This window comes from Sphaerodactylus townsendi, linkage group LG09 (assembly GCF_021028975.2).
Source record: "Sphaerodactylus townsendi isolate TG3544 linkage group LG09, MPM_Stown_v2.3, whole genome shotgun sequence".
In the NCBI taxonomy this organism is placed as follows: Eukaryota; Metazoa; Chordata; class Lepidosauria; order Squamata; family Sphaerodactylidae; genus Sphaerodactylus; species Sphaerodactylus townsendi.
This window is the reverse complement of record NC_059433.1, coordinates 89,976,853-89,992,779: the sequence shown is the minus strand read 5'-3', so window position 1 is coordinate 89,992,779 and position 15,927 is coordinate 89,976,853. Positions and strand designations below refer to the sequence as shown.

The following is a 15,927-nucleotide window of genomic DNA, read 5'->3' as shown; positions in this document are numbered from 1 at the left end:
TGATTTAGAAATTAACCTATAAGCTAAAATAAAAATCAGGCCAATGATCATCAGCTCATCAGAAGCAACATCCTTCTCTGCAAACTGTTAAATCTAAAAAATAAACTGATAGAAGTTTTCAGTCTTATTTATGTTCAACAGAAGAGCATAACACTGACACAAACACAAACACATTGACTCAAATACTCAGGAGACAAGAAGGTTAAAATGACAAAACAGATTTTGTTTAATTCATTATGAAAAGGATGTATCTTTAAAATATGTATAATTATTAAAGCAGAAAAAACTGAAGTTTGTGTAGAGCTGAAGAAAAATTCTAATTTGATCAGCAACTTAGACCACCATCAGGGGAGAAATCAATTTTCAGCAGCTGTGGACAGCCATTTAAGTCTGGGGCCTGAACAGATTAATTAGAGGAAGCAATGTTAAAAGTTAAAGGGGTCAGAGTTACATTAAGTACACAAATTTTTGCTGAAGCGAAACCCTAGCACTGCATTCCAAGACTCAGAAGTCATCCATCAAGGAGGTGGGCCCTATTAAAATGCTTGTCAGAAAACCATCCCTTGAATTTAACATATAGAAAATGTACTGTTTTCTAACTGTTGGGAGCTCAGTTCTGCTATTTCCAAAAGCTGAACCAATAGCAATTTATCTGCTATGATTTTCTTCTATAACATAAGCAGGAGCTATCTGTAGAGTATATAAATATTGTATATACTGTAATATTAAATTCCACTTTCACATCTAAAAAATACAATGTATGATACGATGCAAGATTCATTGACCATTTACATTACTGAAATACTATTCAAGACAATGAGACTTGAAACTAGTGAAAATGCTTATTAAATGGTCAACTTTGTATCTCTGTGGCTAGAAATCAACCCTCACCACAAGCATGGGATACAGCCCCATCAGTGACTCCTCAGTTAAGTTTTTAAAGCTACATCCAAGTCAGATTTATTTCTAAACTAAGTAACCACAGAATTCTAAATTTGCCAAAATATCAGCCTAATCCAAATTGGACTGCTGAACATTCCCTTATGAGTGTTAATATCAAGAAAGTTTATGAGTTCTTTATTTCTGATTATTATTAATATACTGCGGAACTAAATAAGAGGATCAGAGACCAGATTTTTTTGTAGCATTTCTCCATCATTTTATACTACCCATGATTACACTGCAATTAATTGGGCAGTCTCTTACCTGAAACTAATCTATAGGACATCACCTAAACAGATGCTTATCATCATCTTCATCCATTGTCAACCCTTGCATTTATGCAGGCTGTACAGTTGAATGTGTTTTTCTGTTTCTGTCTTGATGCGTATTTAAACCCAACGATTTCAAAACTGGGTAACGGGAACTTTTTAAGCATTTCAGATCTTGATCACATGAGCTAATATAGGGCACTGGTCACCTTGAAACAGAGGAAACAAATAAAGTAACTACAGAGATGAGCCCTTGGTTTAATCTAAAAGAGATACCAGAGCTCAGAACAGCCCAGAAATACATCCCTCCTTCCTCTCTCAGAATTTCTTCCCTACCACCATCGCCCCAACCATACTCGCCACTAACGGTCGATACGAGAAAACGCTCTGCACATGTTCAGAAAACCTCTTCCGCGTTATCGCTTTCCGGCGGAGAGGAAAGAAAGGGCTGAATCGCATCACTGAAAATAAATTCAGCGTTGGAACCGCAAGCTCCAACTGAAATCCTGGATGAGACACTAACATGGCACGCCTCATCTCTTGGAAGCCTGATCGAGGGAGAGCTTGTTCCTCTGCAAAAAGAAAACTTTTTAGCTGTTTTGCTTCCCCACTTTGTGATGTACGTTAAGCCGGGCAGCGTTGGACAACAGTTCTCTGCTACAGTAGCAACAGCTGTGATCCAAGTGGGGTTAGTTGCTTTCAGTTCGCCTAGCTAAACACCAGGAAAAAAGGGGGTGGGGGGCGAAGCTGGGAATCGCGACCCCTCGCCTACCCCCCACGACCCAATCCAATCTCTCCACCATAAGGCTCCTGGTTCGGTCTAACGGCGCAGCATTTTACTTTTTCCGCACGCCTCGTTGGGTACTTACACTGAAAAGGACCGGAGATTCCCACCATTCGCCACGGGGCTGAGGAGCTGCAAATAAAAGTTCCCGTCCTCCTTGGCGGAGATCCGACAGCCCTTGGCTGGCTGGCTGCTGGCGGGGAAACACGAGGAGAAGAAGAGGGGCTCCGCTTCCTCGCCTTGGCCCCCCGCTCCAAATGATCCGCGCTCACATTCACGCACGCCAGTCCCGACGATGCGACGGCAGAAAGGAAGGCAAAACTCCAGCTGTTCGGATGCGCCTGTGTTGTGTTTCGTGGGTTTGATGAGTATGTTTAGAAACGGGAAAAAAGGATAAGTGCGAGAGCGCTTACTGGTGATGTCAATAATGCAAAAGGGGAAAAAAAGGAAAGCAGCATATAATAATAATAATAACAACAACAACGAAAAGGGCGGGCGAGTGGGTGGCCAAGAAAGTCCTTCAAGTCGACCGATTCTGAAACGCCCGGGTCCTCTGCGGTTGTTTATTGCCGTGGCTGTTGCAGACAAATGGGATCTGAAGTGCAAGCGATAGACACCACGGCTGTCAGTGGCGGTGCGCCTGCCTGCCTCTCTGGAAGGCGGCGGTGCATAGATCTGCAGGCTCCCCTTGTGTCCGCCCGCCTTGGGGAAAGAGCTCCATGCAATGCCTGTGCAGATCCGCCCTGCAGAAAGAGTCTGCCGCTTGTTTGTTTGTGTGTGCGCGCGCGCGTCTCCCCCCCACCCCCTTCCTGCTAGCAGCCACCTCTAAAGTCAAACAGCATACTGCAAGCAGCTGGCCTGGCTCAGCTACCCAGGTGCAGGGGGGAGGTCTTAAAGCAGTGGGAGGTGATAGAGGTAGGAGACATCTGTGTCATGAGCAAAGGGGGGGGGGGTCAAGTATATGTTCACAATAGTCAAGCCCAGTCCCTCTCGGGCAGCCTGCCTGCTTTTTCTTTCCTTTTCGCGCGCGCTCTCTCTCTCTTTTACTTAGTGGACATGTAACTTGGCTCCCTAATGAAGCTTTTCCCGAGCCAGCCTGCTTTAAGGGTCCAGACTGCCCTGCAGTAACCCAAGACAAACACTTTCCCCAGCCATCTGGAGAGCTTCTGGCTTTTCTGCCTGTATCTCGTCACTGTCTGAAGAGAAGGCACTGCTAGGAATCAAGCCACTCTCAGATCTACTCTCTAATCCCCTTCTGTTAGCTGATTTTCAGGCTGCTATTTGCTTTCACATTAAATAATAGCCTTAGAGAAAACAATTATCATTCTCTCCTCCGCACACACTCTGTGATTCTCACCCCCCCCCATACAGTATTAAAAAAGAAATCTTTCTTTTTTAAAAAATAAAAAGCTAATGTTTTTTACATGATGGGGAGGGGGGAAGCTAGCATCTATCAATTTCACACTTGCTAGACGAGGAGAGCCCAGCTTCGTTCGGAAATGCATATGCCATCTTTTAAGCAAACAGGAATTAACCTAGTTAAACAAGGCAGGTGTTTCAAACGCTGCTAACTATTTACTAGCAGAGTAAATAGCTTTAATTGATTAACAGTTACCATTAATCTGTTATTTCATTAATTCTTACAATAGAGATTTTAAATTGTTTTTCAAATTGGAACTGCCACTTGGGAAGGTGCTTGTGGTCAGTGCTGGTACTTTTGTGAACAAGTTGTATGTGTCTTGTGATGTAGGTGGTGGACATGAGATAATTTTTTTTAAAAAACAGTGAATTCTTTCTTATTTATGCAAAGTCTTAACAGTCCAATCCTATAGGCCTTTTCTGCATGAATGGTTTGCATTGTTTCATGCCGTCAAATGCCTGGTTGTTATTTTTTTATTTCTGCACATGTATACCTGTTTAGTTTTCAAAATATTTTTATCTTCGTTTTTCTTTCCCCAAGTTTTCTTTAAGCACTTTAATTGCAATTTTTAATCCTCTTCAGAGCTGACTTTTAGTGCATGAGCAAAATTCCCCAAACTTTTTTGCTCCATCCCACCCAATGGCCAGCCCTTCTCTCTCTCCTCCCCCCCCCCCATTTTGGGTTTTGTTCAGTGAGGGAATGAGAATGACACACAACATTCATGCAGGCTCTTTATGCAAGTTCTGTAAATGTAAGTAAATGGTTTGTTGCAGGACAACAATTTGACAGGGTACTCAGGGTAGTCAGCTACCCAGTTTGCCCCCCCCCCCCAACACATCTCCTTAGATTTCCCAAGGGGGAAAATGCTGGGGTGTGTGTGAAAATTAGACTATATTAGCAAAGGTCTGATAGTTTACTGGTGATATCAGCATGTGCTGACCACTTTCAATATGAAAGGGCAAAGCAGAGCAGACTTGGAACAACAGTGTAGATCAACATTTTAGTGATGGAGGGAGTTATTGAATACATGTTGGTGTTCCTAAACATATGGTGTCTGGAGCTTTGGATTTGGGTATCCATTTTAAGTTGGAAGTTTAATGGAACTCGGCAGTAGCTCTAGAGCAGAGATTTCCAACTCTGGTGCTTCAGATGTCCATGGACTACAATTCCCATCAGCCCCTGGAAACTGTAGTCCGTGAACATCTGAAGCGCCAGAGTTGGACACCCCTGCTTTAGCGCCAGAGTTGGACACTCCTGTGTGCCAACATTTTAAAAGGGGAATTGTCCTGTATTGTCATGCACCAAGTCACAGGTGACATCTGATCCCCACCAGGAAGACTTTTTTTTTTTGCAGTACCATGGGGAAGAAGTATAACTGAAATGGCAAGGGGGGAAAACACCAAAACAGTGGGGGAAAGCCGGAGGGGAGTGGACTGATTTCCCAGAAGGCATCACCAAGCCACATGATTCAGCCTCTGAGAAAATCTGTGGTAAACTCTGCATGCGGAAAAGGCCTTTGTGAGTTGAGGTTCCTACAGAAGTATGTTTCTAGGAGCTACTGAATCAAATTTAATGAAGAAACTAATTACCGTAATACTGTGTCCCATAAAACGTATGAAAAGTATGTTTTGCAGTTGTGCCTTTTAGTCTTCAGGTGGGCAGTCCCTTGAAACTGTCTTAGAGCATGCATTTATCGGCATAATTTACAGAATGTGTAAATTTACCTGTATTAATTTATTTTATTCAATTTGTATGCCACCCTTCCCCTTATTACCTCAGGGTAGCTTTCAACATGTGACAACACAATAAAACCATGAACACTAAAACCATAAATTAACAATCTAATTAAAACCCCAGATAGTGATTAAATTTCAGATTTATTTATTTCATTTATTTATTTATTTATTTATTTATTAAACTTTTATACCGCCCCATCCTCTAGGGGCTCTGGGCGGTATATAGCCCGCTCTCCCTGACAAGTGGGCCCAGAGCAGCTTACTATACTAGAGTTCTGTACATCATAACATCCAACAAATGGACACACCAAGAGGACATTAGGATGGAAGCCATAGCAGTCTCAACCATAAGCCTGGTGGGGTGGCTCTGTCTTATGGGACCTGTGGAACTGTATCAAGTACCACATTGCCCTGGTCCACAGACCTCTCCCTTCCCTCTATCCCTCTAATCTTCTCCTTTGCCTTTTCTCCAGGGTCTTGGTGATTTCCTCTCCTGCTGCTCATTCTGTCCCCAGGCCAAACTCTAACTACATGAGGGAAGTTAGGTACCTGGCTACCTGCACTACATTCTAACAGACTCTGAAGCCTTTTTATCAACCCTCCTCCAATAAACTATGTTTTTGTTTTGTAAGAATGCACCTAACCTAACTTTGTGTCAGTAGTGGGTTTTTTTTCATGTGTTGTATTTAAGAACTAGTGGCTTTCTATTCTAAAATGTGACTAAGGTTTAATGAAACTCTCCAAGAGCTGAAATTTGAAAACTTCTTTAAAAAGTATGAAGGAACTGTATTAAACTTTTCCTGCCTCTTCAGCAGTGAGCCCACCTAATTCCTTTTCAAGAATTTAGTTACTTTCTGAAAAACATGGAAATATTCAACAGCCTAAAGCACCAGTAAGTTATTTTTGAGAGGATATTTTTTTCACTTGGATATATTGAATGCACATCCCCTAAAGCAGTGATGGTGAACCTATGACACAGGTGACATGCCAGAGTTAACAAGCATCCAACAACAACTATTCTCAGTTTAAATTTGAGTCATTTTGTAATTATTTGATGTTTATATAATACAGATGATGAGACTGTATTTTTTAAAATAAATGAACATGTAAAGCATTGTTATGCTTTTGTTGCTGGGGTGGTGGTGGTGACATATCAGCATAGTCAAAATAGGCGTTTTCTGAATTTTTGACACACCAAGCCCAAGAGGTTTGCCACCACTGCACTAGAGGCATTATTTCAGTAGGTAGATCAAGCGGAAGAGGTGGGATTTGCTGTTTGGATGTAAAATGCCACACTTGATGAAACCACCACCAATTTACTCACAGGTAGAATCCCATAGAAAACGGAAATCCCAGTAAGGAAAGGTAATCTTTTTTGATGGTCAAGCAGTCATACTAGGCCTAATCATAATGTGCCTCAACATGCCCTAATGAAAACTTCATCCAAAATAGGTTTTGGCCCACCTATAGGTTCAAACAACAGAGAAGATACAAAAATCATGTGTTTTGGTAAGTTTATAAAATACAAATTGCAGGTTCTTGCTGCCTCATTTTGCTTCAGGGAGAAAAACCTCTGCTTGGTTAAACAAATTCACCTGCTCTGCTATTAGCAGTTCAAAGAAGAAGACCATATACTTTGTCCTTTAAATGGGATCATGCCAGCAGGATGTAAAGTAACGTGGACTGGACTGGTTCTATCATTTCTGTGGGGGAACTCAGTTTCACTAATTTAATTTTAGCATTCATTATTTTACATAAGTAAAACCAAATCAGTCAGCTAAAAACAACAATTGGAATTGGGGACTGATATTCCTATCAAAGCCTCATATATTGTGCATATTATAATGTTTGCATCCTGCCACGTCATTTTCATTTCCACCTTGGGCAACAAATCCATGTACAGGCAAGTGAGATCCAATCTTGCTCAGAAGCCAGGGGAGAACCCAGCCTCCCCAGTAGGGATCGGTTACTGCTCCCCAACTCTCTTTCAAGCGCTTGTTTGTTTGGGTCTTTCCTTCCAGTCATTACCACCACTTTCCGGATTGTACCCATCTTTCTAGTTTGATGCCAGGAAGAGCCCCAAGCAAGGCTCTTTTAGCAATGTTAGTACCAAGGCAAAGCTAACAGGTGGGAATCCAGGCAGTCCCTTCATCTCTTAAACAAGTACAAACTATTGATATTTCTAGATACACAAGCTACAGAAAATATAGTGCAGACACCAATAAAGGAAATGAAAAAAGAGAAAGATTCCTTACTTAACCTGAAAATTACAGTACCTGGCATCTTCCCGCCCAACTGGATTATGTCAACAGGTTACAGTAAAGAGAGTGACCTCCAGCTGTAACTCAAATGGGCACTCTACCTTACATATGCACACACAGAGGAAGAACATCTTTTTGATCCTTTCCTTCCACATGTGTATAAAAAGGTCCTAGCCAATCTGAATTTTAGGTTCTGGTGGCAGAGTCCAGTTAAGACACGTGCAATTAAATACTGAAGGTTGGAGTCCCCTTAGTAGGCGACCACATTGCCATGAGTCAAAATTATACATTTAGACATATGTGTGGTATTATTTCCCAAACTGCTGGCTTAATACTTCGAGGTTAACATCAGTGACCCAGATCGATACAAATTATTCTTTGCTATATTGACAACTACTTTGCATTACAAATGGTGTGTGTGTTGTAGGCTGGGGAAGGGGTGATCATGACATTAGCCAAACTAATTTCATTCTCTCCTTGGTTCTGGAAGGTTTATGCACCGTTCAGCAGAAGTAACAGAGGTGCTCCTCCACATTCCTTCAAAATTAATGTCAAAACAATGAAAAAAAACCCCTCATGAGCATATTTTATTTATCTCTTTACAAAGAATATGAAGTCTTCCTTTTGCTGATCTCTCAGTCCTGAGGAACCCCCCCCCCCCGCTTCCTTTGATTGCATTACTCACATATTTAAAATTGCGCACACAGTGACTGCCAAGCAGTTGCCAGATTGGAAGCCATGCACATTTCCATTGCTTTTAAAATTCCAGAGAGTCTGTGGAGATGCATTTGTTCACAGTCCAGAAAAATGCCTCACCCCTTCACCTATATATAAGGTCAAGAGAACCTAGTAACTTGGTATTTCATAGTTCCACTGACCTCTACAATATGACAACCAGCTTCACTTTTTGCATTAGCTTTCTGTACAAAAACAGGTGTTCAGCCTCTTTCTCCCTTCTATTAGCATGTAATTTTAATTGTTTTCTCCAGTGATTTGCTGGAGTAACAATGAAGTAACAATGCAACATGATGTGTGACATAGTAAATATGCCCCATACAAAATACTTATTTCCTGGTGTACATATTTAGAAATTATGGGAGAGAACCAATGCTTTTCAATGAAAGTCTTCCAAGCAACTAATATTCTCTTATATGTGTCTGCGTATCATCAACAATAAGTCCTTCAAAAAAAGGAAAAAAGGAAAACTATATATATTGCCAGAACTGGCAGAAAGAGCTGAGTACAACTATGTACTTTTGGGACTGAAAAGTCACCTAGAATCAGAGCCTGAGGAGCAAACATCCTGGGGAAATGAAGGCAGGGAGAATTCCTTCACCAGCACATAAAATGTCAGGCACAAGGTGAAGGTGAAACTGACCAGAATGTGAAATGGTCCGGCAGGAAAAATAAGACGCCTCCTGAGCTCTGCATTCCACACAGTGATACAATGGACATTTTGCAGGTGACTCAAGGAAGGTGACTTCAAAACAATTTTAAAAAAAGGTGCCTTGGGCTGAAAGAAGTCATCCTGAGAATGTCTTGAGGAAAAAGCTATGTGGAATTCCTTCCCCACCCACCCTTTTTTATGCCCTCAGGACATCTTATTTGTGCTGTGTAGAACAGACCAATGTTCCTGTTAGTTGGATATGTAATTGGTTGACTGACCAAACCTAAAAAGTGTTCACCAATGTTTCATTTTCATCCTGGAGAGAATTGACTAGTGGGGTGCCACAGGGTTCTGTCCTGGGCCTAATGCTACTCAATATTTTTATCAGTGACTTAGATGATGGAATAGAGGGCATGTTAATCAAATTTGCAGGTGACACCAAATTAGGAGGGGTAGCTAATGCCCCCATGAACATAAGCTTTTGGTCAGTCAACAACTTTTTGAAGAAATAGAATGATTCACTTACCTTGGTAGCACACTGGCCTGTGATGGAGATGTCAAAGCCGATGTGAATTGTAGAATTGACAAAGCATCGGCAGTATTCCAGAGGATGAGCCAAATCTGGTTGACATCTACCATCAATACTAGGATGGAAATACAACTCTTATCGATCTATTCACATTTTTATCCCTCCCTACTCCACATATGTAAAACATCATCACACCAACTGCAATTTATGCCAATGAAACATGGAAGACCACTGCTAGAACAGCCCAAAAGCTGAACGTGTTCCAGCAGCAGTGCCTTTGCAATACTCTTGGAGTCACTTACTGTGACCACATTACAAACGAGGAAATTCTGCACAGAAGTGGTATATGGAGGCTGCAGGACATTGTGACAGAGTGACGATTGCATCTTGCTGGGCACATCCTATGCCTACCAGGTCACTGTCACCTGAAGACCATAATGCAATGGTTACCATCTGGAGGAAAGCAAAAGTGAGGTAGACCATGGAAAACATGGTGCCAGACCTTCAAAGAAGACCTAAAAGAAGCTTGCATCTCATGGGACAAAGTTGAACTCGTTGCAGCTGACCGAAATCGTTGGAAAATGTTTGTTGCCCAATGTGCCCAATTGCACTGGCAGAATTAAGTGTAAGTCTAAGTAAGCTAATATTTCAGAGAATTCAGAATTCAAAATGACCTGGACAGATTAGAGGGCTGGGCTAAAACTAACAAAATGAATTTCAACTGAGATAAATGTAAGATTTATCATTTAGGCAGAAAAAAAAATGAAATGCACAGATATAAGATAGGTGACACCTAGCTTGACAACAGTACATGTAAAAGGGATCTGGGAGTCTCAGTAGACCACAAACTGAACATGATTCGGCAGTGGGACGAAGCAGTCAAGAAAGCCTATGCAATTCTGGGCTGCATCAGTAGGAGTATAGTGTCTAGATCGAGTAATAGTACCATTCTATTCTGCATTGGTCTGACCTCACATGGAATACTGCATCCAGCTCTAGGCACCACAATTTAAAGAAGGATATTGACAAACTGGAACGAGTCAAGAGGAGAGCAATCAAAATGGTAAAAAGTCTGGATTCCATGCCCTATGAGGAGCAGCTTAGAGAGCTAGATATGTTTTGCCTGGAGAACAGAAGATTAAGGGGTGACATGTTTAAATATTTGAAGGGATGTCATGTTGAAGATGGAGCAAGCTTGTTTTCTGCTGCTTCCAAATATAGGGAAATGGATTCAGGGTGCAGGAAAAGAGATTTCAGTTAAACATTAGGAAGAACTTCCTGACAGTAAAGGCTGTTCAACAGTGGAATACAATGACATGGAGGGTGGTAGAGTCTCCTTCTTTGAGAGATTTTAAACATAGGCTGGATGGCCATCTGTCAGGAGTGCTTTGATTATATATTCCTGCTTGGCAGGGGTTGAACTTGATGGCCCTTGTGGTCTCTTCCAACTCTATGATTCGATTATTCTAACCCAAGTACATCTTTTCAAATGGGTGCGGGAAGTTGGAATGGAAGGAATTTGTTTTGTTTCCAACATTGTCAAAGAGCAGTAAACACTTTGCTGTGGAGGTTGCTAGAAGCAACATGTACAGTAATAACTCTAAAACACACACAGAGGGAGCCCATACCTTGTCTAATGGATGGGAACAATTGTCCTGGGTCACAAATCTATACCCTTCTTTAACTTCCACACCTGCTGGGGAGACACCTGTACCAAACAATGGTGGCCTATTATCAGTCAGTAATAAAATAGGCAGTCACAAGCTGTTTACTTAAACAGCTCTGCATACACTCTGTAAAAAACAAACAAACAGCAAAGGACTTAGTTCCTCCTAGTCAAAGGCGGGTGAACTCTTTCTGACAACTTTGAAAGGCAACAGCAACAGCATCCAAGCATTTTCCTTCTGAACCTGCCTGCTGTTTAACTGGGTATGCCAGCCATCTGCAGATCAGTTGTCGGAGGAAAAGCTACTGTATTGAAGGAAGGAGCCAGGTTCCCTCCCTCATGCCTGGATTCAGTTCAACTTTACCTCTATCCAAGGAACATTTGTATTGCATTTTTTAATATGTGTGTATATGAGTGGGCCAGGGGAAGGAAGATAAAAATATAATAAATAGATGGTGAATCCAAGATGTACCAAGCTGTTGCAGCCTGTTCTTTACATTTTATCATACAACTGTTAGTCTGTATCTGGGGGAGGGATGTCTTAACATTTGAGCTTAAATTCAGCTAAACTTAGACATAATGACTAAGTTCTATAGAATACAGTTGGGCTTTAATTAATTCTAGTCTACAGTATGCTATAGCAGTGGTTAGTGGATAATAGACTATATCACTTCAGTCCATCCTCTTCAAATGCTCACCCTGCTTGAACAGTACATCAGAGGAACGATTTTTTGCAAGCCCAGTGCGAATGGAGTGCGCACCTTGGCACAGAATGGTTACGCAGGTGGGAGCTGGGGGCTGTGATTCTCAAGTTTGATCACGGCCTCCAAACGCGGCTTTTAGCCATGGCCGTTTGCTTGGTTGCGGCTGTCAGCCACCTTAAAATAAAAGAATAGCTGAAAACACAATTCTCAAAAAACCCGCCTTGCAGACAATAGCGCCGGTTAGGGACAGGTTAGACCTATGTTAGGGGTAGGAAGCATGCAAAGTTCCCACCCAACATGGGTTTTATCCCCCCTTCACCCATGTTTATTGTCCTGTTTGGAAAAGGCCCTAGAAGTGTAATTATACAAATGATCTGCAGGAATGAAAATGGCTACAACTTTATAGCAATTGATAGAGTCTTGGCATGGCATGGAACAACAGACTGCGATATTGGCTGACCTGCCTGCTGGCCAATGTACTCCACTCCACTGTTCTGCAGCCTGCTTACAGGGTGGGGAGAGCCTGTGGGATCATATGTTGATGGATTCCACAAGGACACCTGTTGGATGGTAGGTTGATGGATTCTACAGGGATACCAACTGCATGGTTTCCCTTGCCATTTAGAGTGAGGACATCTAGTCAGCTCTTAAGCTGGGCATGTCCCCATAAGCTCTCACCCAAGATCATGAGAAAACCTATACAGATGGGGGAAACAGGCACACAGGCCGATCCTCCCCCCCCCCAAATGGATCTGTCTTCATGCTGATACCACCACAAGAGGTGGGTAGAACCCTCCCAGCTCCCGCCAAAGCTACTACAGATGCAGTCAAATATGTAGGTCACACCATATGGTATGCAGCCAGATATCCTGATCCCACACCGAAAAGTGGACCCCATCCAGTCAGAATAATCCCACTCTGAAAGTAAATGTCCAGGTGACTGATCCAGTGAGTGGCCAGGGTATTAGCCATTTTGCCCTACTAGCAAATAACCTTCCTTCTGATCAAGTCCACTTTCTTGGGGGGATGAGGTGCTGCCTCACATCAGGAGTGCCTCTCCAGCCAGTTGGACCAGAAGAGAACCGTGGTGGAGAACTTGGCCCTCAAGGCCCACAGTCTCCCCTGCCAAGCTAAGTCAATGTACAAAGTGACTCCAAGGTCATTTTCGCCCAGTTGAATCACTTGGGCATCTGGAGGTCCCTCCTTATGGATCTGGCAAAGAACAATCAGCATGAAAACAGCTAGCACATCCCCCTCGAGCCAATCCAACTGAGCTGAAGCTCAATCTTAGGTTCTGCCCCTAGCCATGAACATTATGTAGACTCCTACCGAATGGATGATGCTGGGTCCAAAGATCCAGATCAACTTCCAATAAGGTGCTGAAACTAGAAGAAGATGCCATTAATATCTGAGTCCAGATGGCAGCAGCCTATATTAGGGCCAGGAGGGCTGGAAGGAAGCCCCTCCTAGTGGGGTCTCCAGCCTGGGCCCCACCCTCCCTGACCAGGCCAAAGCCAAGCACCATTGGCCTGGGGCAGGAAAGAGGTCAAAGACAGCCAGGGAGGCTGACAAAAGCCCGTGTCTGTGCCGTTGACTCCATTAGCCATTAGCCAGATGTGCCATCAGCCCCAGCCTCAGCCAACCAGCATCACCTTCTTCACTACCCATTCCCTGCCTGCAGACAGAGTCCAGGTATGCCTGTGGCCCATGGCATCTTAAAACACTGTCTGCTGCACTAGTTTTCAACATTCAGGGAATTATTTATATAGGGAACGTTCAAAATGAGATCCACCACTAGTGGTCCACTGTCCTTTCAGAGTCTCTTATATGTCCCCCAACCTGCTTCATATGTAGCTAGGCATTCCTTGCAGTTAACTTTTATCATGTATTTCAATATTTGTCACGATTGACTGGCTGGTTTGTGATGAACAGAAATATGATCCGTTTTATTGACAATCCAGACATTTATCTGTTCCTGTTGTGAAAAAGCATCCATAATTTGCTATTAACTGTAAGATATTACCCCAGTTTCTATAGCTATTTTAATAGAGTGGTGTGCTTGGGAACATTCTGGTTGCAAATTTCACAAAGAAGTTATCCATAGCAATGTCCAATTTTAGCAGCCCAAAACTCCACATTTCCAACTGTGAATAAAAACAAATTGGAATGGCTGATCTCTGATGCAACTGAAAACTCACTCCTCATGCAGCCCAGCCTACTATTTTTAAAGTATAAAACAGATGTGTGTAGGTTTTATTACTTTTCTCTGTATAATTTTTAACAGAAAATTTCATGAAGATGGTTTCCACCCAGATGATTACTTTTCCAGTACCAACTCCAGCTGCATTTCAACTTTCTTCACATATTTCCATAAATGTTAGAAAAATCCCCAGGGAATTTTGGCATTCCTGTTCCTCTATAATTATTCTGACATTGTCATAAGATCATCCTAATTATTTGGTGCCCTATCAAAATCAGACATTTCCTAGCACGCCAATATAGTCATTGCAGGATTGTTTTAGAAAACATTTTCAAGCAATTGACATTTAAAAGTTCGTCCTATATTTAACATAAGTTGGTTAACATTTATTTTTGGAACAGAATGTGAATTCTGCTTTGCCAGAACATAAAACCTGATGATCAATAAGTAAGGTTCCCTCCCATGTGTGTCTTTACTGGGAAACTGCTTTCCTGGATTAGTCATGCATTACTTATGTTCCCAGACAAATACAAAAAGTAGACCTAATAAATTCAAAAGTCTTGTAGAAGGCAGAATGAATTTCTCCTTTATTATGTTTGTTTATCAAACCCTCTTTGCTGTGGTGGGAAAACTAAGTTGTGGTCTTCAAGAAACAATTATTATTATTATTATTATTATTATTATTATTATTATTATTATTATTATTATTTTATTTTCATTTATATCTATACTTTCATTTATAGCCATACTTTTCTCCCCCATGGGACCCAAAGTGGCTTACACTGTTCTTCTCTTCTCAGTTTTATCCCCTGTAAGAGAAGTGAAGGTCATGTGCATGATTGGCGTCCCAGCAAACTTCCATGGTGAAGTGGGGATTCAAACCTGGGTCTTCTGGATCCTAGTTGAGCATTCTAACTAATGCAGGCTGGTAAATTAAACACTCTGGCTCAACAAATTAAGCACAACAGCTTGCCACTCTCTGTTGAAGATTTAAAAAATATTGTGCCCCACAAGTTCCATGTGTGCTTCAAAGGTAGATTATCCTTCTAGTACCACTTTAACAGAGCGGAGAGTTCAAACCATCGATTGCATTATGTTAGCAAAATTGTCTATTGTATACTATAGGATGGAAAAACACTCATTCATATGGGAGTTCCATATGTGCAAAGATAATTAAATGTGAGCAGATACAATGCATTTAATTTTTGCCTGAAGTGGGGAAAGATTTAGTAAGTGGGGAGGCAATTAATGTCTATTTTCCATAGATTGGTACCCAGTAAAAGTTTAAGTTATACAATAAGATCATCTTTTACTGTGGTACAATTATTTTGCACCACATTTGCTTATTTAAATACAGTACTTTATCCCATATTTCTCATAGCTTACAAATTCACATTTTAAAAATACAATAAAGCCTCATCCTCAAAAATGCCTGCAGTCTATACCCATTAAGACCCCTATCAAAGACCCCTATACCCATTAAGACCCCCTACCTTGCACTCTCTTAAAGTTCTCTAAAGACAGGAGGTCAATCCATAGGGATGGGGAAAGTATAGATTCTAGTCCAGACTGGCTACCTTAAGCAGAGAACAACTAGCCTGTGGCAACCTAAAGACTTCAACTGGCACATATGGAAAGAAATGGTCCTATTTCTTTCATAGAAGACAGTCCCAACAAGTATATATTTCCCATGAGGTATACAGTATACTATATTATTTCAGTTCGAGTCAGATTATCTAGCAGCAATGATTGGGATTGCATACATTGTGACATAAATCTTTCTTTGCTCTCAGAGTTTTCCTATTGGCCCATTTCTAATCTATAAGGAGCTGATTACAGTAAATAAATATACAAAGCTGCCTTAACCTTTAGTAATGTTGGCTTCTGGATCCTAGTCCAACATTCTAGTACCAGTGTAGCATACCTAACAGAGGCCGTTTCCACACGGCCAGAATATGGCGGCCTGGGGACGGCAAAAACTCCGTCCCCAGGCCACCATTCGCACAGGGGGTGCGGCTGCTTTCCAGCC

The 15,927-nt window shown here is 41.8% G+C and overlaps 1 protein-coding gene across 2 annotated transcripts in view; it reads right to left on the bottom strand.

Annotated features, from left to right (window-relative positions):
- The window catches only part of RUNX1T1 (RUNX1 partner transcriptional co-repressor 1), a 154,536-nt gene extending 151,715 nt beyond the window's left edge, over positions 1-2,821 (bottom strand). Inside the window, exon 1 of one of the 2 annotated variants that reach the window (XM_048507447.1) lies at positions 2,081-2,821. Coding sequence is in view for 1 of the 2 variants with exons in the window: in XM_048507449.1 (XP_048363406.1) it covers positions 2,081-2,108 (28 nt within the window). In the remaining variant the exon portion in view is untranslated. The remainder of the gene's footprint in view (positions 1-2,080) is intronic. The other variant, XM_048507449.1, reaches the window with a different exon arrangement.
- Positions 2,822-15,927: the final 13,106 nt, after the last annotated feature.